The sequence below is a fragment of a genome, unplaced genomic scaffold (genome assembly GCF_019419815.1).
Source record: "Pyrus x bretschneideri cultivar Hongxiangsu unplaced genomic scaffold, Pyrus_bretschneideri_v1 Contig66, whole genome shotgun sequence".
Classification (NCBI taxonomy): Eukaryota; Viridiplantae; Streptophyta; class Magnoliopsida; order Rosales; family Rosaceae; genus Pyrus; species Pyrus x bretschneideri.
In genome coordinates this window covers 1301551-1326696 of record NW_025999805.1, presented here as the reverse complement: position 1 = coordinate 1326696, position 25146 = coordinate 1301551, and the positions used below count along the sequence as shown (strand labels likewise).

The following is a 25146-nucleotide window of genomic DNA, read 5'->3' as shown; positions in this document are numbered from 1 at the left end:
TTTTTGTTATTAAAGTTCAACGCTAACAGATTTCCCTTTGGAGGTTTTGGAGACTTGAGAGTGAAACCAGCACCATACTTCAGAGTGAAATCTCTTGTTCATAGTCTAGGTGCATTAATATGAATCCTCAACTGAATTATAAATTTTTAATCCGAACAACTCGTAGCTCAAGCAGCATTTGCTTATGCATTTGAAATCTCGTATTTCATTATAGGAAATGTTAACAACCTTTTAGTTTTACCTTCTCAACTCATATTCTCATCTTGCAATGTTTCTTAATTATTGAAACTTTCTACTTTCTCGATCACTTCTTAAGAATCATTTATGCAAAAAATATCAAAATCAGAAATTGTTTAACCGTTGGACTAGTCAAATTTCAATGTTGGATGATTCCATCCTCCTCCTAATTATTCTTGGTGCAACAAAGTGGCATAAATTGGTATCACATCGCGAAGAACGGAAATCAAAGAATTGATCCATTCTGTCGGTGCATAGACAAGACTGAGGGCCAAAGCATTGAAACCTTATCTCCTTTACAGCAATGGCAGACACACAGAGAGAGAGAGAGAGAGAGAGAGAGAGAGAGAGAGAGAGAGAGAGAGAGAGACCCACATTACCAGACTATGTCTTCCCAACTTTACCTGTCTTCTTTTTACCTTTTTTCTGTACCAGTCAGCTTGTGAAGAAAGGGATCAACCGCCCAAACCCACATTGGATATCTCTGGCTTTTTGCTCATTTGAATCTTGACTACACCTCGATGTTAGGCAAAATTAACGTACATGCTTTAAGCTGCATGCACAATACATCGATGACTTATATTGTTGAATTTAATGGTTGAATGTGTATTGAAGAATCAATGAAATTTAATGGGTACATCCCTATTCCTTCAAAATTTACATTTAATATGCACCTTCACGTGCCACTTAATACTACAGTTTAATGATATTCGTCTTCGTGTGTAAGTGAGAGGTCTTAGGTTCAATTCTCGTCAAATGTGAATTTGAACCACTCTATTATTAGCCCATTGTGAGGCTAAGCCACCCTCTTTCCTTTTAATATAAATAATATCATTCGTTAAAAAAAATATGCACCTTCACATAACAAAAAATTCCTCATAAGCTCTAACTCTATAATTCAACATATCAATCACGTCTCATTTTTTGAAAATTCTGAACTACAGCAATGACATACATTGTTGAATTTAACGACTGAATATGCGCTAAAAATTTTAAATAACAAGTGCATCCAAACTTCTAAACTGCAATATACTGGACGCTGATGTATAGTAGAAAGAGCCTCATTCTTTTAAATCAATCCAAATTAAAGTTGCTTTTACATGATCAACCATATAATAAGAGAGTGCATCTTTGTCACTTATTTGCGTGGTCTGGAAGCAACCAAATATTCACTACTTTAGCAATGACGTTTGCTAGATAGCTGTATGAACAAAGGTTACCATGTGATGATGTCACATTTACAACTACAAATGAAATGAATGCTATGAGGCTTTGGCCTTGTTGTATTGCCTTCACTACATACTCCTCGAAATTCAGACATCCCATGTGAAATTCTACTCCCATTCAATCTCCATTCGAATTTTAGTCACATTCGCAACCCATAGATTATAATGAACTATTCCCATTTTTTTAGCAAGAAATGTGAATTTCTTGAGAAGTTCATATCGTGATGTATTTCAATAATTAATATTAGACATAGTGTGTCTGGAACCTGCATATGAGATAAAACGATCCAAATTGCAGTTAGAAGTCCCCTAAATTAAACTACATAACAAAATGGACTCCACAAGCGATCTTGTCTCTTAGAGCACTTCCACCTCTAGAGAGTCCGTAGGCAATAGGCACTTCAATCCCCTAAGTGAACAGTAACTGCCTCAAGTGAACAGTAACTGCCTCAAGTGAACAGTAACTGCCTTTAGTGAACAGTAACTGGCCAAGTGTGTCTAGACCCCTAAGACCTACTCCAACCCTTGGAGTAAAACTCAAATTTTAGGTTCTAAACTTACCCCAACTTGATCCAATCATTGGGGCAAATATGAGTTAAAACTCAAAACTTGGGGCAAATTTGGCCTAGAATTCCCTCCTGGGTTAGTGGGGCTGGCCCACCATATATGTATATTTTTTTTTTAGTTTTATATTTATAAATTCATTGAATCCAATGGTTAAGATCTAATTTTATCAAATTCAATGGTAAAAAAAAAAAATTTAACGGTCCAAATTTAAATCCAATAGCTAAAGTAATTATTAAAAAAAAAAATTATGTGTTTCATATTCTTTTGTAGTGTTCCATGAGTTTCATGGTGTCGGTTTAGTGATTTTTCAATAGTTAGCGGAATCTAAATATTTTTAGGTTAAAATGTTCATAAAATTAAATTATGATAGTCTACATAATTTTTTTTTTTAAAGTTACTTTAAGAAAAAAAGTATTCGAAATTTATTATTTAACAATATCGGGCAAAAAATTTAACCCGTAAGGGTTGGAGGAAAAAAAATATTTCTGAGTTAAAACTTAAATTTTTTGAGTTAAAAATTTTAGGTTTTAACCCAAGAGTTAAAGATGGTCTAAGCTGAATGGCCCATGCTATTTGTATTAAATTATTATTATTAGTATTATTATTTATAAAATAATAAAAGATAAATTTATTTTTAATTTTGGATAATAATATAAGATTGGTTGAAAGTATTTGAAAATATTGAGATGTAGAGTAAGGTGGAAGAACATGGTTAGATATTTATAGCAAAAAAAAAAATTAAAAATTATTTATATATTTTGTATTTTTAATTCATTTTTATAATTTTTATCTTTTTAATTAATTTTTTACAATTTTTTAATTATGACGGATCTCAATCCTTCATAACTTGGCTAGTAGATGCATACCTTATTAAATATAATCTGTTGCGTCAGGAGTCGAACATAAGACCTATGCTTCCCGAGGAACTTAACCAAGCCCCGCTCTACCACCGGATTAATTCCAGGGATAACAAATATTTCCGGTCTAACTGCGTTCATCTATATAATCTTGAGCAATCAGTAAATTAAAGGGCTGGAAATTGAGTTCCCCATTCGACTAACAATAAGACATCACAAACGTAAGCATACACAACCGTCGATCAAATGTTTAGCATTCGAAAACACCGTCGGAAACCATCCATTTCCTCAGTTTTAAGTTCAGCGTCGAAAATACATCGGATAAAGGCCCGACGCTGAAATATTTACATGCAGGTTATGATCCAGAGATTACTACCAGTACTGGATAGGATATTGTGAAAATCCGCAATGTTAAAGTAGGAATAAGAGACGAGCACAAACTGAACATGAGAAACTAATATTTATCTATGCAGCTTCTGCAAACCCAATTCTCTCATTGCCATAGTCAAACACGGTATGGTAGCGACCCATGAATACATCACCCAAGATCCTGTTGCAAAAACAAAACATTAGTCAGGGCTTTCGAGTTGCTCTCTAGCCAACAAGACAAAAGGATCACCAATTAACCCACAAACTTCACAAATCTGACTGGAGAAACAAAAGGATCTACAACCACAACGATCTTCAAGCACCGATGAAAACAAAAAAAGATGATCGTAAAATCTAAATAGAATATAGATTGTACCAGAGAGGTCCGCGGGGAGGTGGGACATCCAAAGCAGTAAATCCACTAATGCATTGTGCTGCATCTCCCTCACCTACTTTGAGCACGTACTGGTTTCCATCAAAAAAAAGAAAAAGAAATACATTAGTAATGCTCAACTAAGCCACTGTTGACGCTTTGCATGTAAAGACAGGCCAATGGCTGGAAGAGATAACACAAGATATGCAGTCTAACAAAAACCAAAATTGTCAACTAAGCATTATACGGCACCTGTTCAGGGGTGAGATCAAATGTTCTTCCACCGATAGTGAAGGAAACATTGGGCATGGATGACAAACCGGCACAATCAACTGCAGATTCTCCCATTGGGCTAGGCAACCGATCACAGAGCTGCAATTACAAACCAGATCACAAGCAAGCCAAAAAACAGCAACCTACAGAAACATATCAGATGAAAGGGTAACTTCACCTGATTCACATAGTCAAGAATTCTCTCCTGTGTCTGATTCTGCTTGAGCTGGTTTTGCATCCAAACAACCGTCATCTCACAAGCAGAACACGTTGCATCAGATAAGTCACCAGATACCTTGTGAGTGTTCTCCACAACACTCTTGATTCCGATACTGACCAGTCACATTTGCAAAACATATATAAATAGAGTGCATTGAAAATACAATAAATAAACATATAGAAAATATGATTGCAGAAACATATACATGTATAATAATTAATAAGTTAGCCATGTTATTGTAGTTCAAAGCAAACATATTTCTACCATGTGCCTCAGAAAGCAAATTGAGTCTAACCTAACACCATGAGTCCCATCAAATGAGCACAAACCAATCTGAGAGCAGATTTTCGCTGGTTGATCCTGCCAAAATAAAAGTAGTAAATACAGTTACATAGAAATCAACAAGTAGTAGGTTTAAAAATCTCTTAGAGTTCGCAAAACCAAGTGGTTGATCAACTTTACGTAACCATGGGAGCATGAAAATTGTACCTTTGCTAAAATTCTCTCAATTATGGTTTCCCCATATTCTGCAACTACAGTCTTGCATTCTTGACTTACAATGCCAGAGGCTCCAATGGCATGATTGAGTTCGGTAATAATAGTCTGTAAATGAAAACAAGGAACAACAAATAATAAAAACAAACAATAAACACATAAACATTCCACATGCAAATACTTTGAACTCAAAGTTACAACCAAATGTTAATGAAAATAATTCATTTTCCTTGTCTAAAGAATAATCAATCAATAGGAAAGCAATAACTGCTGAAGTACCAGCTCAAAATCCAAGGACCCCGTATTTTCCACAATAAAAGAGAATAATTAGAAAATAAAATTTGCGTGGATTGATGAGAAAACCACAATTGACAATATCGTTAGAAAAAGAAGAAAGAAGAGGAATGCATCTCCATATTATGATGTGCAAAAGAATAAGAGTAGAAAAAATGAACAGAATTTCTCTTATAGGACATGCATCAAGGCCACCCTTGATAAATTCTGAACCATCTAATTAAGAGAAGTAAACAGAGAATGTTTGACTTCAGAACTAAAAAAAACACATAAGAATACACAAATACACACCGTTGGGCCAACCAACAAAGAAGTTCCAGAATCAGCAATAGCCGAACAGCCACTAGCACAAAATCCTGCCGTAGTTATGATTACATCAGACTAGAAGTCAAGAACATCATACTAAACAAAATATCATGTGTAAGAAAGAAGAAAGCAAACATAAAATATTTTTCATTTACCAGTAGTTTGACCATCAATCATAACATCACCCATGTCAAACTGTCAACAAGAGCAATAAAGTGGATAATATTAGAACTTTTTCACGAACTTGATATTTATCACACAATGAACAATCAGACACCAACCTGCCAATAGCCTTTCTGTGTAACAGGAACATATGTGTGCTCTCCCTTGTAGTGATTGGGATCCACTCCACCAAAAACAATTTCACCTCCTTCTTCTTCGTCAGCATTACGATTAAACCAGAATGAGAAAACTGGTTCCTTCAGAAGACCCTGATTGACCATGTTATACCTGCAGAAATCCTAAAGTTAGAATTCTTGGAAAATGAAGCCTGAAATTCCTGTGCCATTAACTTTCCTTGGGAGTCAATGACACACAACCTTCAGAACTAAACAAAGCAGAAACGCAGAATAACAGCATAGGAGACACAACATACCACACAGGTACAGCATTTCCAACTGAAATCTCTTGAAATCCAAGTCCAAGTATGCCATCAAATTTGGCTACCACGAATGTGACGCCGGGTTCCTTGGTTGCCTCAATAAATTCCTGACACATACTGCCTTTGTTAGTAAGGACAAACCACCAACACGAAGTTGAATATGTATGATTAATGCTAAACTAACCTGATCTTTAACCACAAGATCACCAACTGTTACATGATCTTCACTGAAGAACCCAGAAATAGCTCCAGTTCCATACTGGATGGCTGCAGGCTTACCTGCATAATGGAAGACACCAGAATGATCTCTCTGTTAATCAATGGGAATATTCCACCAATGGGAATATGACGCATGGACTAACAACAATAAAATAAAAATAACAATCATGCTGAAGAAACAAACCATTTTTGTTGTAGGTGCTGGAACTGCTTGACTTGTATTTTGGATGTAAATAGCATGCAATCTGCACTCATACTCAAAATAATTACATTGTCTCCTACGTAGCAGCACAAAGAGAGGAAATTATACTATAAATACCATACAAAAGATATAGAAACTAAAGCAACGAAACTCACCGAGAAATAACACTTAGACGAAGGCACCCACAAATTTGCACTACCAGTATCAAATATCACAGTGAACTTCTGAGGGGGAGTGCCAATACCAATCTCACCAAAGTATTGAGCATCCATGTAATTCTTGAGAGACACAATATCAATGTCCTGAGAATCAGCCAAGTTTCCACCCAGACGATACTTTTGGAGCACAGCTCTCAGAGACTCTCCTTCCTTGGAATCAATTTGGGCAGCAACCCTGTTATTTTGATCCAATTTCCTCTTTTTGAGCCCAATCCGGAGCAATCCATCGTTGGACTCGCAAAAAACCAACGGAAACAAGAGGAAGCACAGAAAGAGCGTCGCTGTTACAGACTTGAGTTTGGTTTCCATGTTTAACTGCACGCAGAGAAGAAACCCATTCTTAATTGACCCCCCCCAAAAAAAAAACACTCATCAATCACCAAAATCATATTCATTCTAAACCCTTAAACTAGTGTAATCGTAATCACAACAATACTCCACCGGAGTCACAGTCGAGTTTCCTTGCACACAATACACCAGAAATTGCAATCACATGTACACACAAACATAGACTCCATCTTCTAGTAGGTATAAGATTGGATACAACAATCAATCAAAAAAGTGAACAACAACGATTCGCGGACAGAGACATGTCATCAGTGTGTAACACTGCATTCTTTTACTCAAATTTTCCTTTGCTCACTGTTTCCTTTCCATGGAAATGCATAAAATTCAGATAAAAAGGGGCAAATTCATAGTTCATAATTCAAATATCAAAATATTCAGGCCAGCTCAACTAAATAAACCCCAATTTCGTAATCAACCATATAAAATAAAACACATAAACAATGATGACCGATCAATTATGCACGAACTCAAAGCTTACCAGAACAAATTATAACGCAAACAGAGAGAAGAACATTTCTCTAAAACAAAATTAAAAACAAAATTCCCAAAAAACAAAAATCAAAGTAGCCGTTGATAGCAGTGATACAAAATCTAGGGTTTCGAATCGAAATCCCCAAAAGAAATTGAAAGCGATAATGACTAAGAAAATTACAGGAAGAAAATGACTCACAGTACGTTGCAGGAAGACGATGAGAAAGGAATGGGCGTTTCCCCAACCAACTTCCGCTGGACTACATATTTATACTTCGGTTTGGTTTCCATAGCGGAAACTTTTAATCTCACACGTACACGTCTGCTTGATGCTGATCATTACGGTTGGACAAGTTCGTTTTTATTCTTTGCGTACGAAAACGAACGATGAGCTGTGCTCCTATGCGGTGAAGACTATGGAGTCTGATGATTAACTTTCAATTTCACCCTTTCATTAAGAATCCAAATGTCATCAACTGATTTTCATTTTTCAGGGCAATGACCCGCTTTAAACATATTTTGACAATTCATTGCACTTTGATCACACTTTTTGAAAATTTGCTCTTTTATCAATTTTAGTTGTGAAAAGTCAATACTGTCCTTCGTTAATCACAAAGAGGAAAAAACATAGCAACGCCCAACGATACCTCCGCTTTTCGAAGTTGAACTATCACTCAAACAATAACAACATAACTAAGCTACTTCTATGGCGTTTCATATGTTCTTTTCCGTCCTAAATTTGATTAGTAAAGATGGAGGATCGAAGAATGGATCTGAGAATGCCGTTAGGTGTTGTTGCGTTTTTAGTAGTTTTTATCAGTGAATGATAATTTTAATTTTTCTCAGCCAAAATTGATCTGATGAGCAACTTTTATAAGTCTAATCAAAAGTGCAGCGAATTGTCAAAATATGTCTAAAATGGCTAATTGCCTTTTTTTTTTTTTTTTTTGGGTTTTTTCTCTCTCTCTCTCTTTTTGGGTCCAAATGGAACAAACCCATCTCAACTTCAATGATTCTGTCGGCCCACAACTGAATGCTAAGTCTCAAGCCTAGCAAATTGGCCCACTCCCAAGTACTGAGCTTATCATGGAGAGAGTTTCTACAATTAGAGGGTTTTGTGAGGGTTATAGGTGTTGTAAGAGAGATTTTAGATTCGATAAATGTTAAAGGTAAATTTGAACCACATTATTGCTAGTTCATTGTGAGACATAGCCTACCCGTTTCCCTCTTAGTATAAATAATATCGTTTGTTCAAAAAAAAAAAAAAATCAGACGATTGAAACATTAAAGTCGAGTTGAAATTGACCCGTTACAATACAGAGCGGCTCGAACATCTTAACCGAATACTTGTAAATTAGGTTTAATTAAACTTAGATTACTAGCTCTTCAAAGAGAATTGACTTTCCACCTATCTAGTTTCTTTTGAACTCTTAAAATTAAGGGTAAATTACATAAAACTACCTCAACTATTGGGTCAGTCACAGTTTCATACTCTATCTTTAAAAAATTTCAATGTCATACCTTATCTTTGAATTTGTTGCAATGTCATACCTTCCGTCAGTTGTCTATCAATTCCCTTATTAAATGCTGACGTGGCTTGAGGCAGGGCCCACTTTCTATTAAAAATTTAATAAAATATTAAAAAATAATAATTTACACTTAAAAAAGAAAACACAAACACACATCTTCCCCGACCCCTTCCCTTTCCCTACAACCCAAATTCAAAACCACTCCCACCCAAGCCAAACCCTAAACCCTAAATAATTTACCCTTAAAAAAAAAAATAAAAAATAAAAACCCAAACACCCATCTTCCCCGACCCCTTCCCCTTCCCTACAACCTAAATCCAAAACCACCTCAAACCCAGATCCCACCCACACCAACATCTCCCCTCATACCCACCTCTTCTTTCTCTACCACTGCCACGTCATCCTCCTCATCCTCCTCCTATTCAACCCTCAAACCCAAATCCTCAAACCCTAATTGCACCCTCCTCTGCAAGCACTTGTCGTCGACCACCCTCAACCTTCTCATCCTCATCATCCTCATTCTCGTCCTCTTCTTCGAGACCTTCCTCATCACCTCCTACTTTTCCTACATCTTCAACTCCTCATCGACCTCCCCATCCTCATTCACGTCCTCTTCTCCCCCGTGTTGTGTTACTGTTTCGGGCGTGATGCGGATGCTCGGTGGCCAAGCTCAAAGGCTTGGGGGTTGGATAGAAGGAGGATGAGGATGATGTGGCAGCAGCAGAGAATGACGAGGTGGGTCTAGGGGGAAGATGTTGGCATGGGTGGGAGTGGTTTTGGATTTGGGTTGCAGGGAAGAGGAAGGGGTTGGGGAAGATGGGTGTTTGGTTTTTTTATTTTTTAAGGGTAAATTATTATTTTTTAATATTTTATTAATTTTTTTTAATAGAAAATGGGCCCCGCCTCAAGCCACGTCAGCATTTAACAGAGGAATTAACAGACAACTGACGGAAGGTATGACATTGCAACAAATTCGAAGATAAGGTATGACATTGAAATTTTTTAAAGATAGGTTATGAAACTCTGACTGACTCAATAGTTGAGATAGTTTTATGTAATTTACCCTAAAATTAACTATGTAGAATTTGTAGGGTCTTTCCAAAAGATTATAACGTGTGTCCCTATATACTTTCTCACTCATTGTAGCTTTGTGTTGTATTTGTATTATGAGAAATTTTTTGAAATATCATATGCACTTATTCACATTTTTCAACGTGTCATATAAACTAAAATTTTAAGCAATTTATCATACCAACTTTACAAAATCATTAATTTTTCATCTCACCCTAACTCCATTAAGTTTTCCATCCAATATAAGTTATGTGCGAGTTGTGTTTAGGGTTACTTAGGTCATTTTAACATCTTTTCACAAGCTTTTTACTTTCTTTAGTATAAACACTTAAATTCTTTACATTTCTTTAGAGCATATGCATTTACAACTCCATTTATGGCATGAAACGTCAACCTATTTCTCATTTGCAAAACCCATATGAAATTATGTATTTGTGTTATGCTAAAATGCAAACTCCCACTTATGTATCATTACATATTTGGAATAACCAAAAGACAGTAAATTGCATGATCATTTCATTGCTATCATATAAAAAATATTGTTCAATTGCCTGAGAAACCTACAGTTTTTTGTCGAAGGGAAGTAAGATATTAGAACAACCAAAATAATCCTAAACACAAGTCATGTGCAAGGCACATGACTTATATTGAATAGAAAACCTAACGGAATTAGAGAAAGATGACAAATTAATGATTTCAAAAAGTTGGATGACAAATTGCTTAAAATTTTAGTTTATATAACAAATTAAAAAATGCGTACAAGTTCATATGACATTTCAAAAAAATTTCCTTGTATTATTTCAACACACATTACTAAAATTATTAGAAAAATACATAGAAGACTTATTGAAGTTTATTTTTTGCCCAGAAACTTTAGCAAAAGAGTTGAGAGTATTTAGAAAATTTCTTGCAGCTTTGGCAATGGCTTTAGCAAAAATCAAACAATTATTTGTAGGCATAAGGTTAGTAATTCTATAACCAACAGGTGATAAAAGAATTCCTACTTGATTCTTAATGGTGTTTGTTATCTCGTTTAACTATCTAGTTGTACTATTATTTGTCCCATATTTCAAATAGAGGTAGGGTTCACCAACACATGTGGATTTCATCTCTATTACAGACATGGTAAATAACATTTTTGATAAGTGACTCTATGCATAAAATGAAAATGTAAGGAGATAAGGGATCTCTATGTCTAACACCTTTACCAATACATCAATTACTATATATTAGCTAGCCTTTTGATTAACAAGGAGGGGAAAATAACAGAACTGAATAACTAGATCAATCCAATAATTAATTATCAAACCCAAACCTTTCTTAATAGCCCTCTTTCTTAATCAATAATTGTTAAGCCATTTGATTATTTGTATTTCATTTCAGTCTAACTAATCTTGTATATTTTGCACATTTTAGATGATAAATAATTTTAAATTTGGATATATTATGCAAGTATGACCCTTAAATGAGGATCTAAGAGCAAGTCCTCTTGCAATTGGGTGATTTAATCCCCCTACCCCAATACTACTTGGGTACTCAATGGGGAATACCCAAAAGACTGACTAAATGAAGTGGCCCAATGAGAACAAAACACCTGTTTCAATATAAGTTCTATAAACATGAAACCAAACACAATACCACACATCCAAACAACTGCTTTCTTCCCCAACGCCTTTCCCCTCCACTTCCCAACCTCTATCTCTTTCTTGCTTCTGCCAGTTTCAGTGCTGGTAACCTCATCTCCTCCATTGAACCCACCCGCATATTTTCCTCCAATCTCTCTATTGTCCCACCCCTAAACCCTCTTCTTTATCGTAGCCATGTCAGCACCACTTCCCTCCCCTTCATTCGCCGGAGACCACGTCAACATTGGCGTTGACTATCAAACTACAGAAGGTACCCATAACCACTTCTCTGCCCTTCACCGGAAACCATGTCATCATCGACGTCGATTGTATTCAGCGACTTCCTTTTGATGTTGATTCGAAGAGAAAGAACAAAAGAGAGATCAAATCCTTTGATGATGGGTGATCCGACGAGGCCACAATGGTTGGTTGACAATTATGGATGGGGTTGTCTGTCTTCTTGTTGAGAGAGAAGATGAGTGCTTGGATAATGATGAAGAGGAAATTTGGAGTGTTTGGTTAGGGAAATAGCGGGTGTTTGGTTAATAATGAAAAATTGCTTAAAGTGCCATCTGTTTCAATATTATTGATCCACCTAAAAAATTCAGTATGTTGGGTTTTGACCAGTGAGGACCCAAGTATTATACCAATAAAAATTGCTTTAGCCAACCTAAATCGTCCTTGCTATTTAGTGGGGCCGACTCCCCTAGACTCAACAATCAGGCAATTCTCGCCTGCTTCTGTGCTTGGGGCGATATGACGTCATGCTGATGTCACATGACAAAAAAAAAATTGCAGGCGAGAGTGCAAGAGACGGAGAGAGGCGAAATGAAGGAACAGACGAAGAGAGATGAATGGACAGAGAGACAAAGTGATGGAATTGGACGATCGAGAGGTACAGTGTACCAGAATCTGCATCACGATCCAATGTACTAGGACCTGTTGTCAGCGATCGTGAAGTCGAAGGGGGAGGGAAGGATGGTTCCCGAAAATAATGGACGGACGAATAAAGGAATTGAGGGAGACAAGGAGAGAGAGTGGGATGGTTCCAGAAAAAATGATATTTTTATTATAAAATAATTTTATTTATTTATTTATTTTAATTATTATTTTAAAAAATAATTTTTTTTTAAAGTGAATTCACTAGACAATTTATGTACGGACTGAAGATGCCTCAGGCTATTCACTAAGACAATAATTGCCAATTGCTTAATAGCCCAGACAATTATCGCCCTAAGGGCTAGAGTTGCTCTATAAATGATTCCCATCTTAAAATTAGGCTTAAATTTGGAAAAATAGCTTAAATTTGGACCATGAATATAATTTTAGCCAACTGTTATAACATTTTATAATTCTAACCAAAATTTAACATGAAAATACTTCAATACCCTTTTTAATTAAAATAATTACAAAATATGTTCATGTTTGTCAAGTTTACAGTACCAGCAACTTCCAAGGTTATTTGATAACCCTTCGGCACGAAGTTTTTGTATCCTAAAATTAAGTACAAAGTGATTAAATCCCAAAATATATCATGTTTTCCATTATTGTCACAAAACCTGTCCTTCACCTTTTTGAGAAACAAAAGAGCACCGTCAGTTGTTAATTTCTAGGAACCACTGCCTCCTTCGTGGGATCACCTATTGCTTGACCTCAAATGTAAAAAATATTCACAATTTGAATCAATATCATCATAAAAAAATAGAATTTAAAAAATATTTCTGAAGCTAAAATTGAAGGACGATATATTTAACAAGATTTTGTAAAGCTCTAGAATTAAACCTTCAATAGTCATCCACCAAACATAAGGTGTACAGACTTTCTCGAGAAAATATGCAGAATTTGGAGTAGATCTCTGTGGGAAATTGGTTAGGGTTTTGATTGCTGACAATGGGAATTGATGTTGTGGTGTTTTAGGGTTATGTGTAGTTATTTTGAAAAAACAAAATTAATACGGGAGCAATACGACTATTTTACAGGAAAGAGCTGAAAAGACTGCGCAAAGAATGGATGGAGAAGATATAGTTTTGTAATTATTTTAGTTAAAAAGGGTATTGTAGTATTTTCATTTCAAGTTTTGGTTAGAATTATGAAAAGTTATAAAGGGGCTAAAATTCAATTCATGGTCTAAAATTTGGCTAGTTTTCCAAATTTCCCAAATAATTTCATCCTTATATTAGAAAGTCTATATAATCCCACGCGTTTCTAAATCGCGCTAAATTAAAAATAAATAAAATGAGATATTGAATCAATGAGAATTTTCTTTTCACTCAAGTTAAATATTGAAGAATTTGTTGTAGGCCTATTTGATTGAACAATCTTGAGTTTAGAAAAAGAGAGGGGGCTGTCAATATTGAGGGAGAAGAGAGAGTGATTTAATTGTGAGGTGTGTTTGATTCACCCCATTGTGCCTTTATTTATAGTAGTAGGATAGGTGAAAACCTTTCCCTTTAGGATTACAACATTTAATAGGTAATCTACTCCTAATAGGAATATAAGATATATTCTCATATCTACTAGAATTTACACAATCACATTTCTATTCTAAATATAACTACAACACTCCTACTTGAGTGTGTAAATACTCAACAAACCATTGCATCAGATCTTCAGCAGATAAGGTAGAATAATTGATGAAGTCATCGGCACAACCAGCGATCGCGAGTCTCAAATTTATTTGAAGTATGCATTTGTAGTAAAACTCACAAAATCTCGCTATGGTAAAACCCAAGGCATGGGGAAAAACCCATAGACTAAGAAGAAAAGCGAGAAGTATGCATAATGTCTTAAAACAAATGTTAAACAAGATGAAAGTAGTGAACTCAATGGAGTATGATCATCCTAGGATGGGTGCCTCATTAAAACCTCGTTAGGTAGCAAAAACCCAGTGGGAAAAATGCTCATAATCTTAGGAAAAAGAGTACATTAAGATCATGTGAGTATGCTTCTAGATACTCCCCTTGAGTTAGACATAACTTCTAAATAAGAAAACTACAAACGATTCAACTCAGATAATTTACGCATAGCGATTCCTTGGACGAACTTCTGAAATGTAGACTTAGGCAATGACTTGGTGAAAAGATCGGTTAGGTTGTCCTAGAAACAAATTTGCTTGGCTTCAATGTTCTGATGTTGCTGCCGCTGGTGTGAGTAAAAAAAAACGTCGACGCTATGTGCTTAGTGTTGTCTCCCTTGATGTATTCTTTCTTCAACTGCTCGATACATGCTGCATTGTCTTCAAAGATCGTCGTAGGAAGGTCAACGATTGATGTAAGACCACTAGTACTTCGAATATGTTCCACAACTTCTCCCAACCAATAGTACTCACACGATGCTTCATGCAAGGCGAGAATCTTAGCATAGTTTGACGAAGTTGCAATTATCGTTTGCTTGGTAGACCTCCAAGATATAGTGGTGTGTCCAATGGTAAAGACATAGCCCGTTTGAGAACGTGCCCTATATGGGTCAGATAGATATCCAACATCTACCTAATTGACAAGGCGAGAATCAATCCGAGGACTATAGGGGGCGGCAACACTCGAAGATTCATGGGTATATAACAAGTTCAAATCCAGTGTACCTTTGAGGTAGCAGAAAATGTCTTTAACACCATTCCAGTGCTTGCGTGTGGGCGCATTGCTGTATCTTGCCAAAAGATTAATAACGAAGAAGATGTCAGGTCTAGTGCATTGAGTCAAGTATAATAAAGCCCTAATTCCACTTAGGTAAGGAACTTCAGGTTCCCAAATCTCTTCCTCATCTTCTTTTGGACGAAAGGGATCTTGTTTAGCATCTAGAGTCCGAATGACCATGGGTGTACTCGTAGGCTTCACTCAATCCTCATTAAAACGTGTTAACACCTTTTAGGTGTAGTTCGATTGATGTACTAGGATTTCATCCAAACAATGCTCGATCTCCAGGCTGAGACAGTATCGAGTTTTCCCAAGATCATTCATCTTAAATTTCGATTTCAAGTGTGTAGCAAATTCCTCAAGATTTGCAGGAGTCCCAATAAGGTTCATGTCATCGACATAAACTGCAACGATTGCAAATCCGGAATGTGACTTCTTTATGAACATGCATGGGCATAATTCGTTGTTCACATAACCCTGACTTGTCAAATATTCACTCAGACGGTAATACCATATCTGCCCGGATTGTTTCAATCTGTAAAGTGACCTCCTCAACTTAATTGAGAGAGTGTTCCGTGGTCTAGAACTATTTGAATCGGTTAATGGAAGTCTTTCTAAAACTTTCATATAAATTTCCGTATCTAGATGAGATACGCGGTTACCATATTCATAAGCTGCATATTCAGTTTTTCGGAAACTACCAAACTGATTAGGTAACAGAACATTATAACGTCCATTACGGGGGAATACGTCTCCTCGTAATTAATCCCAAGGCGCTGAGAGAAGCCTTGCGCTACGAGGCGTGCTTTGTATCACACTATTTCATTCTTTTTATTATGCTTCCTCACAAAAACCCACTTGTAGCCAACGGGCTTCATGCGTGGTGGTGTAGGAACGATAGGTCCAAATACCTTACGTTTCGCAAGCGAATCGAGTTCAACCTGGATTGCTTGTTTCTAGTTGACTAATCGGTTCGGCATTTATTGATGGAACATGGTTCAATGTTATCGCTAAGCATGATGTCAGTAGCTACTGAGTACCCGAATGCATCGTCAACGATCATCTTATTCGTATTTTGAACCTCATCCAATACTGCGTAGTGGACCGAAATTTCATGATTCTCGGAAGGCTAGCATGTTTCTTCTGAAGCATCACCGTAATCTAGAATAAACTCATGCATTAGAACGGATGAGTGAACGATGGTCGGATTCAAACTAGGGTCACCAGTTGGTGCCATCTTCCTCTTTAGGGGTTGTGAATCCTTTGAACCAAAGGGTCTGTCATGCTTCAGGGTCGGAACAGATGATTGGTTAGCTGCCAATGTACCTTGCCGCGTCGAAGGTGCAACCTTCCCACATTCGGGGATGGTCTGGCCTTCCCAAGCGGGTTGTGGACGTACGCGGGGTACATTTATCCTTGCAGGTGCGTTTGCGGCGGGTATATGTGATCTTGTCACCTTTGCTAGATCATTAAAAGCATCCGGGATGCTTTGAGCAATGCTCTAAAGATCTATAATTCGTCGCACCTCAGTTTTAGACTGAGCAGTGCGGGGATCTAAATGAGACATAGTGGAAGCATACCACGACAATTCGCGGTGTTTTACAGGAACGTTAACATGCTTATCTCCCCCTAACGATGGGAAAACTGTCTCATCAAAATGTTCGCAAAACGTGCAGTAAAGAGATCTCCTGTCAAGGGTTCTAAGTAGCGAGCAATTGATAAGGAATCATAACCGACATAGATTCCCATTTTTCTCCGAGGACCCATTTTGGTACGTAGCGGCGGTGCTATTTGCAGATAAATGGCACATCCAAACACCCATAAATGCGAGACATCAGGCTCGTATCCAGTGATTAACTGTAACGGTGAATGTGGTTGAGTAGCGGTGGGCCTCAGGCGGACCAACATAGCTGCGTGCAATATTGCATAGCCCTAGGTAGATATCAGCGGTTTAGTTTTCATGACCAAAGTCCGAGCTATCAATTGAAGGCGCTTTATGAAAGCTTCTGCCAGTCCATTTTGGGTGTGAACATAGGGTACAGGATGTTAAACATCAATCCCTACTGACATGCAATAATCGTCAAAAGTTTGTGACGTAAACTTTCTAGTGTTATCCAATCGAATCGACTTAATCGGATAATCAGGGTGGTGAGCCCTAAGCTTAATGATTTGAGCTAAAAGTTTAGCAAATGCGGCATTACGTGTGAACAACAGGCAAACATGTGACCATCGTGTCGATGCATCAACCAACACCATAAAGTATCTAAATGGTCCGCATGTTGGTTGGATAGGTCCACAAATGTCCCATTGAATCCTCTGAAGAAATTTAAAGGGGTCATGAATAATCTTTGTATATGAAGGTTGAGTATTCAACTTCCCTGAAAAACACGCTTTGCATGGCGGGAGTCAAACATAGGGATGTAACTTATGCCAGTGTGAAAATTTGAGGATACGACGCATCATACCACGTCCAGGATGTCCCAAATGGTCATGCCAAAGCAACAAAGTGTCCTGGAACTCAGGCATAAGGCTGGCCACACTGTGGGCTTCTATGCCGCGAATGGTTGTGATGTACAACCCACTTGGCAAACGTTTCAACTTCTCATGAATACGTTTCTGGCCATATTCGTATGAAGTGATACAAAGAAATTCAGAACCATTATCTTGAGTGGTTTCAATATGATATTGATTATCTCGAATATTTCTAAAACTCAGCAACGTTCTTCCGGAACGTGGAGAATAGAGTGCCTCCTTAATAGTCAAGATAGTACCATTGGACAACATGATATGTGCCTTTCCATATCCTTCAATCAGGTTGGATGAGCCTAAGAGAGTTGTCAAATGAGCTTTCTTGGGTATTAAGTTAGTAAAATAGTGTCGTTCATGCAAGATGGTGTTCGTGGTTGCACTATCTGTCAAACAACTAACTTCCCCATTAGACATACCTAGAAATAAATTGATTGAATTGTTCACATGTATAAATATAATCCCATTCATTTAATTAAGCAATTCGAGAAGATAATATCCATTCAAATAACAATCCATAATTCAAAACAAACCAAAACTAAACAAATTATTCCAAATACTTGGAAAAATTGTTCAAAATTAAACCGTAAACCTAGAAAAATAGGGGGGTAGGGCTGGCTACTCCTAGTGCGTTCGGCCACTAGGGGTAAACACCCTAAAAACATGTCTAATTTATTCATCCATAGGCGCTGACACATCCTGGAAATCCGATATCTCCATTAATGTAGTTGAATCTTCCGGATGATCCACATGTGCGAAGTTAGACTCATGACAGGAATGATACTTGGCAATAGCCTCAGGGGAAGCTCGGCATATGCGTGACCAATGATCCCTTGATCCACAGGGATAGCATATGTCCAGTTTAGTAGAAACAAGCTGAACAGGAGCTTTTCCATTGTTCTTGAAGTTTGGGGCCTTAGGGGTAAGTGGTGGATGTTGCTGGGTCACATTTCTTCCCGTAGGTGCAACACTTTGTTGACCTTGGACCCATGGTTAGGCTTGTCACTCATTGCCAAGGCTATGACAAATTTTTTTCGTTTATGGCTGCTAGAATTAATCGCATGCGCTTCAGGCACGGCGTTCAAGCTAGTGGGTCGCGATTGATGATTCTTCATCAAAAGCTGGTTTTGCTTTTTAGCGAGAAGTAAAACAGAGATCAAATCTGAAAACTTGGTGAATTTATGTGCCCTATATTGTTGTTGTAGGACAATATTGGTGGCATGGAAAGTTGAATAGGTTTCTATAGGAGATCTGATTTGGTTAGTTCCACTTTGCAGAATTTCAATAGTGAACGAATTATACAAACTTCAGAGTTGTATTCATTCATGGACTTAAAGTCCTGGAAGTGAAGATGTTGCCAGTCGTGTCTTGCTTCAGGCAAGTATATGTCTTTCTAGTGATCGAAACGATCAGCCATAGCAAACCAGATGGTGTGTGGGTCATTCTCAGCGAGATACTCAGTCTGCAGTGCATCATGGATGTGTCTTCGAATAAAGATCATTGCAATAGCATTCTAAGCTTTGTCAACATGTTTGTCGATGATAGGTGTCTCGATTATGGCTCTAATACCCTTTGCGGTCAGATGGAGCTTCACGTCTTGAACCCACTTTAAACAGTTTCTTCCAGAGACTTTTAGAGCAGAGAAATCAAGCTTGCTCAAGTTCGACATGTCCCTAAAATAGAGGGAAAAATGTGATTAGTCATATGGTACGCCATAGACATATATCGTAGAACATGCAGGTTCAACAAACATGTAATGGTTTAATGCATGAAAACTACGTGTTTCATGTGGCATGTTTTGAATGAAAATTTCAGGTTTCAAAGGCACTAAACTTGAAACTACAGGTTCAATTTAGTTTTAATGAACAATTAGTTCATAATGAGAGGTTCCTACAAGAAACACAAAATGCAATATACTAATTTAAATATAGTGGATTTGAGGTTCTTCGGGAACTCAAGTGTGAGAGCTTCGTTACTACAAAAGTATGTCACGGTTCAAAATATAAAAATAAATGATTGAATCGTTAATGTCCAAAAGTGACATTTAGGTCAATAATTTTTTATTCATTATCAGATTAATGGACTGCAGGTCACTTTTAATTTATTCAATAAATCGGGCCATGCGGGGTCGATTGTAAAAGCTAAATAATATTAAAATAATATTATTGGATTGAAAAATATAGCTCCAAAAAATATTTGGGCTCGGGTTGGGTGCATGAGTGCAGCCCACGGTGGCTGCAGGCCATGGGTCAAGAGGGACAAAGGCCTCAGCAACAAGCTGCTAGGTTAAATGGGTCGAGGGAGAGGCACGGGTGCAGGCCCAGCTGCAAGCTGGCCTGGGTGGGTCCGAGAAACCCAGCCAACGTTGGGTTTCTATCTTTTGGGTCCAAGGCAACCTAAGCTCAACAGCCAAAGATGTTGGCAAGCGGGCCGAGACTGGGGCTTAGAGACTGCAGGCCCTATAAACAGAGGTAGGCCGAAAGGCCTAGTAGTCTACGTCAGCACAGCAAGGCCCTAGGGCTGCTGTCGTGAAAGGGTCCAAGGTGTCCGCGGTGGTGGTGCCACAAGTGCTTATATATTTTTTCGACATAATTAGGGTTGAGGAAACACAAATTTGCTTCTAATTTATTTTATATAATTTGACTCACATATTCCACATAACAATTTAATTGTGCGATGCATGAAACAAATATATATATTGACAAATATATGAACATATACAATATATATATATATCGAAGGGAAAATATAAACATAGATGGGTTCATGCATCATGGGGAATGTTTTCACGCTTCATGGACGTTTGAAATATCTTCTTTTATGTTAAGCGTACATAATTAGCAGAAAACGAATAAGCTTTTGAATTTGGTGGAAGATAGCCTCCTCTTACGATGCGTCAATTCCTCAGCTTCTGGCAAGAGCGTGTTGATAACGTGTTGTAGGCCTATTTGATTGAACGATCTAGGGTTTAGAGAGAGAGAGAGGGGGGCCGACAATATTGAGGGAGAAGAGAGAGTGATTTAATTGTAAGGTGTGTTTGATTCACTCGATTGTACCTTTATTTATAGTAGTAGGATATGTGAAAACCTTTCCCTTTAGGATTATAACATTTAATAGATAATCTACTCCTAATAGGAATATAAGATACATCCCCATATCTACTAGGATTTACATAATCACATTCTTATTCTAAATATGACTGCAACAAAATTGACTACATATCTATATTTATTATTAACAACGAAAATGACTTATAGGGTCTTTTGATATGGGTCCAATTTTATAAGCTTGTTCTGATATGGGTCCAATGTATTACACAGTCATAGGTGAGGTCTAATAAGTAGAGCAATCATCCACATCAGCAATTAAAGTGTTTATACTTTGAAATCAAATTACATCAATTGCCATTGAATGTGTTATTAGGACTCTTCCAGAAATTCACTTGAACTTTAAATTACAAATCACGGTTTCAACAACCCTAACCCATTCCTGTTTTGAATACTCCTTGCGATTCTTGCGAATTAGCATCCAAATTTGAATTTCGAATTCGTATGAAGCTATTAGAACTATAAGGAACATCTCTGTAGATGATGAAGGCAAACATGACAAATATCTGGTTTGGGTTTTTCTGGTATTTGTTACCTGGATAACAGGTATGGCACATCCCCACGAGATTTCAAATACATGATTCGCGAGCTTTATATGTCATTGTGTTATAAAAGTATTACTTCACTGGCTTTTGACATTGATTGTGTGTTCATGAGCTCTTGACATTACCAAGATGGAGGATTGCACCTTATATTGTTGAAAACGAGAATCATGTAAAATTACATGTTTCTGATAAAAAAAATAAAAAAATGTAAAATTACATGTTCCACCAGGATAGGTAGTTATAATACGATAGGTAGTTTAACTTGTATAAGTATTTATATGACAGGTAGTTTAGATTGTAAAACACTTATATGAGAGGTAGCTTAGATTGTAAAAGATCAACAGAAATTTGGGTAATGCCGATAAATAAGGAACCTGACATAAATAATTAAAAGCCTCCCTAAAATAGATTGATAAGTATTTTAAATTCAAAAAAATATTATCAAGAAATCGGAAAGCAGAAGATGAAAGAAACTGAAGAATTACTCTTTTTTTATGATGGATAACTGATGATGATATAAATCTAAAACGTGGGAAATCTATGGACAACGTTTAAAAGCTATAAAAGGGTAAAATAGTGATCACAATGTAAAAAAGTCAACTAATAACAAAAAGTGCTGATATGGTGTCCTAGTCTTCGGACCTAAATAAAAAATAACTAAAATTGGACTAATCCTAATGTTGGGCCATAAAATTGGACCTATTTCAAGTTACCCCATGACTTATTTTGTATTGTCGTCACTATTGTTTCTTGTAGCAACATTGTTGTAGGTGTTATTGTTTGAATGACCATTGCCAACAATAGAGGTGATGGCTGCCACCAGAGCCGCTGTGAAATTAGGGTCCGCTGTGATGGCCGCTGTTGCTGCACTGATTTTGTCAGCCAGTGAGTGTGTAGTACTATCCAACCCCTGAAGGCTATCGAGAACCGAGAAATTGGATTGGTTGCAAAGGGCTTGACCTAGAACTTGTGGCACAGACATAAGATTGTTGTGAGGAAAATTTGGAGGGAGCTGGTTTGGTTGGCCAAGTGGCATCTCTGAGGAAGTGGGAGTGCGAGTGAGGTCCAAGGTGACAGTAGGAAATGGGGCTGAGGCCGAAAGTGTTGCCAAGCTTGGTGGACAGTTAGGCAATCCAGTTCTTGCTAGGAAGCTGTTTGAGCTTATTAGGCCATCAGCACTAGGCATTGAACCTGATAGAAGCATTGATGCTGCTGCTGATGTAGTAGATGCCATGGCCATTGCAGCAGGAGGGAGTGGATGGTTGTGGTGGCCTTCGTATGTTGTTATAAGTATTGTTTGATCTTCCGCACATCTCTGTACCTGTTAGTTAGGAACCCAATCCAGTCCACTTTGTTAGAAGAGCTGACTTCTCATGTCAAATTAACAATTTGACTTGTTATGCTATCAGATTGTTAATCTATAAAGAGAAAACAATGTATACCTGTTTGCGAACCGGGCAACCAGTTCTCATGGTGCAACGATAATAAGCTCGAGGGCATGGGTTTCCTTTAGCCATTTTCTGGCCGTACTTTCTCCATTGGCATCCATCAGATATCTGCAGGATCAAATTTAATATTATGACTGCTAGGCTGTGTATTTGACTTTCTTCAAATAGCTAAGACAATCAAGAATAAGGTAGAGCTAGACAGAAAAGATTTTGAAGTTTTTAAACGTGCCATACACTTCTATTGGTCTTGTTAGTTTCTCTATCTTTGAATTATATTCCAACGGTTCCTATTTTCTGCATGTTTTAAGCAATCAAGGTCCTTTTGAAATGATAAAAAATGAACATGTTCCTATACAGGTATATAATTTCTCCGCGCATCTCATCAGGAAAAAACATTTCAACGAGAGTGGATCATGGTGGGAAGGTAATCTCTTAATATTCTTTTAAGATTAATGTTGTCATATAGATACTTAGGTTTTAGATTGTAAATTTCAGATCATATTAGTCAAGCAGATGTCAAGGTAGCTAGGTTCATACCATGGAAGCTTCAGATCGTGCTCGAACTGAAACACGAGCTTTTTTAATCATGGACATGGCTTCAGATGAGGGTTGATCCACTTCCCTACGGCTCATCAACTTGGGAACCTTCTTAGGAATCCACCCTTGAAGTTCTTGGTCAGGGCTATCTTCCCCCCCTGCAGTACGACTTCTTCCACTAATATCCCTGTGAACATGACTAGTACTCTTGCAGCACTCCATTGACTCGACGATGTCGTTTCGAGGGGGCGACCCGGAACAATCTTGGGATCTGCAGCCTTCATGAGAACACTGTGAAAGCTCATCTTTCTCAGCCCTTCCCATATCCATAAATTGTCTTGGAGCAAGATTATTAATCCCGTTCATCATCTGCTTCTCTTCTAGTACCACTGATCCATTTATGTTCATCTAACCAAACCCATGAACGTGATGATATTAATAAAACTAGTTAAAGACATAATTAGTCAATATATATCATGTGTGGTTCAATAGTTTATATATATACATATATATGTACCTTGTGTTGTTCTGCAGTTTGATAATCAATCTTTTGATTTTTCTGGCGTTGCATCAGTGTCACAAGGTGCACCTGTAACGCCTGGTAATGAGTGTTTAACTGATGAATCGCACCTCTCAACTGTTGGTTTTCTACGTTCATACGGCCTAATTCAGCTCGAAGAACTGCCAGCTGCAGCCAAAATATTATATACTTTCACTTAAATATCAATTCAAATTAAGATTTTAGTTTATTATTTCAAAACACTTGCGGAAAAAGAATTCAGAGAATATCGTACCGATTTTTCAAAACTAAAAGCAAAAACACTGACTACATATTCCATGTACATGTACCTGATTTGTTCTATGCTTGTTTTCCGTAGTATGGGAAGACGAAGTTCCATCATCCATGGATGATTTTTCGCTACTGGTGTTTGTTGTAAGAAGATTCAACCCAATCTAATATTATAAAAATTAGCGAAAAAACAACAAACCCAATAGCACTAAAATTCAGATAGTGTAAGAAAAAGAAAAAAGAAAAAAGAAATCAAAATATAGAAGCAGTCAATAAAAGGTAACCAGCTATATGGTAGTTTTCATACATTTACGTCGGGTAGTTGCTTTTCTTGACCAACCCCGTGACGTTCGCATTCTTCTTTAACTTCAGCCGTGTGATCTCTATCTTCTTTCAAATGGCCCTTATCAGCAAAGAAGTCCAATTCATCAACCACTCGTTTCCCATGATCGTGATCATTTGTCGTCTCAGAAGAAAGTACGAATCTGCAGTTGTGAATAGAATGATCACTAGCTGAAGATTCCATGACGGATATCGTATACGTGTAACGTTTCGATTAATTATAGGTTTGGTCTGCTGGGAGTGATGATGTTGGTGATCAAGACGATGACTGTGGTAGGAAGAACAACAAGAGCGAGCTCTGGACGGGCATGTAGCCGTCCTCCTTTGTCCATATAAATATTTGAAGGGTTTGGAAAGAGGAATAATTAAGCACAAGAGAGAGAGGGAGTAGTGAAGTTTGAAGTCATAGGAGATGCAGCAAACTCGGCTTTAAAAGAGTTTGGACTAAGACCATGAGAAAATGAGTGAGATCTTATATACAAGAAGATCAAGAAATAGTATGGTAGAGAATAGAGGAGTGAGGTCAGGTGGTGCGTCAAGGGACCACGTGGCTTTACATTCTCTCTCTCTCGAGAGAGAGGGGTGTTAAAAGAAAGGATTTTCGAATAATGTTATTTATACTATGTTTTTATACCTTTTTTTTATACATCTTAGGTGACTCTAATGTGAACAGTCACATCATTTGAAAAATTTGCAAAACCTAAGGAAAGGAAGGAGA

At 37.3% G+C, this 25146-nt stretch overlaps 2 protein-coding genes across 4 annotated transcripts; both read right to left on the bottom strand.

Annotated features, from left to right (window-relative positions):
* Window positions 1–3109: 3109 nt before the first annotated feature.
* Window positions 3110–7630, bottom strand: LOC125467817 (aspartic proteinase A1-like). 3 transcript variants are annotated; one of them, XM_048573335.1, is made up of 14 exons: window positions 7476–7630; window positions 6395–6772; window positions 6222–6282; window positions 6003–6097; window positions 5813–5925; window positions 5499–5667; window positions 5373–5412; window positions 5203–5267; window positions 4612–4725; window positions 4418–4482; window positions 4081–4234; window positions 3882–4001; window positions 3633–3721; window positions 3110–3437 (listed from the first exon to the last, which is right to left on the bottom strand). In XM_048573335.1, the coding sequence occupies exons 2-14, from the start codon at window positions 6764–6766 to the stop codon at window positions 3353–3355; spliced, it is 1542 nt and encodes a 513-aa protein (XP_048429292.1). In that variant the 5' UTR covers window positions 6767–6772; window positions 7476–7630; the 3' UTR covers window positions 3110–3352. The 3 variants fall into 3 exon arrangements, with proteins under 3 accessions (XP_048429292.1, XP_048429293.1, XP_048429294.1); XM_048573336.1 differs by having other exon boundaries at window positions 7458–7516; XM_048573337.1 differs by lacking the exon at window positions 7476–7630 and having other exon boundaries at window positions 6395–6791.
* A 14145-nt stretch (window positions 7631–21775) lies between these two features.
* On the bottom strand, window positions 21776–24894 carry LOC103951389 (probable WRKY transcription factor 31). Its single transcript, XM_048573290.1, has 6 exons — window positions 24394–24894; window positions 24146–24250; window positions 23814–23984; window positions 23297–23704; window positions 22754–22867; window positions 21776–22632 (listed from the first exon to the last, which is right to left on the bottom strand). Exons 1-6 carry the CDS (start codon window positions 24610–24612, stop codon window positions 22033–22035), a joined length of 1617 nt encoding a protein of 538 aa, XP_048429247.1. The 5' UTR covers window positions 24613–24894; the 3' UTR covers window positions 21776–22032.
* Between the last annotated feature and the right edge of the window lie 252 nt (window positions 24895–25146).

Bases quoted from the DNA above. Each gene is read 5' to 3' on its own strand.
- LOC103951389 (XM_048573290.1), bottom strand. From the start codon at position 24,612: ATGGAATCTTCAGCTAGTGATCATTCTATTCACAACTGCAGATTCGTA. The intron at 23,705-23,813 runs GTACATATATAT...GGGTTTGGTTAG, and splicing joins AAACTGCAGAACAACACAAG to ATGAACATAAATGGATCAGT. The intron at 22,868-23,296 runs GTATGAACCTAG...TTGATCCTGCAG, and splicing joins CACGATCTGAAGCTTCCATG to ATATCTGATGGATGCCAATG.
- LOC125467817 (XM_048573335.1), bottom strand. From the start codon at position 6,766: ATGGAAACCAAACTCAAGTCTGTAACAGCGACGCTCTTTCTGTGCTTC. The intron at 5,668-5,812 runs GTATGTTGTGTC...GGATTTCTGCAG, and splicing joins GGAAATGCTGTACCTGTGTG to GTATAACATGGTCAATCAGG. The intron at 4,002-4,080 runs GTGAAGTTACCC...TTGTAATTGCAG, and splicing joins TTCTTGACTATGTGAATCAG to CTCTGTGATCGGTTGCCTAG.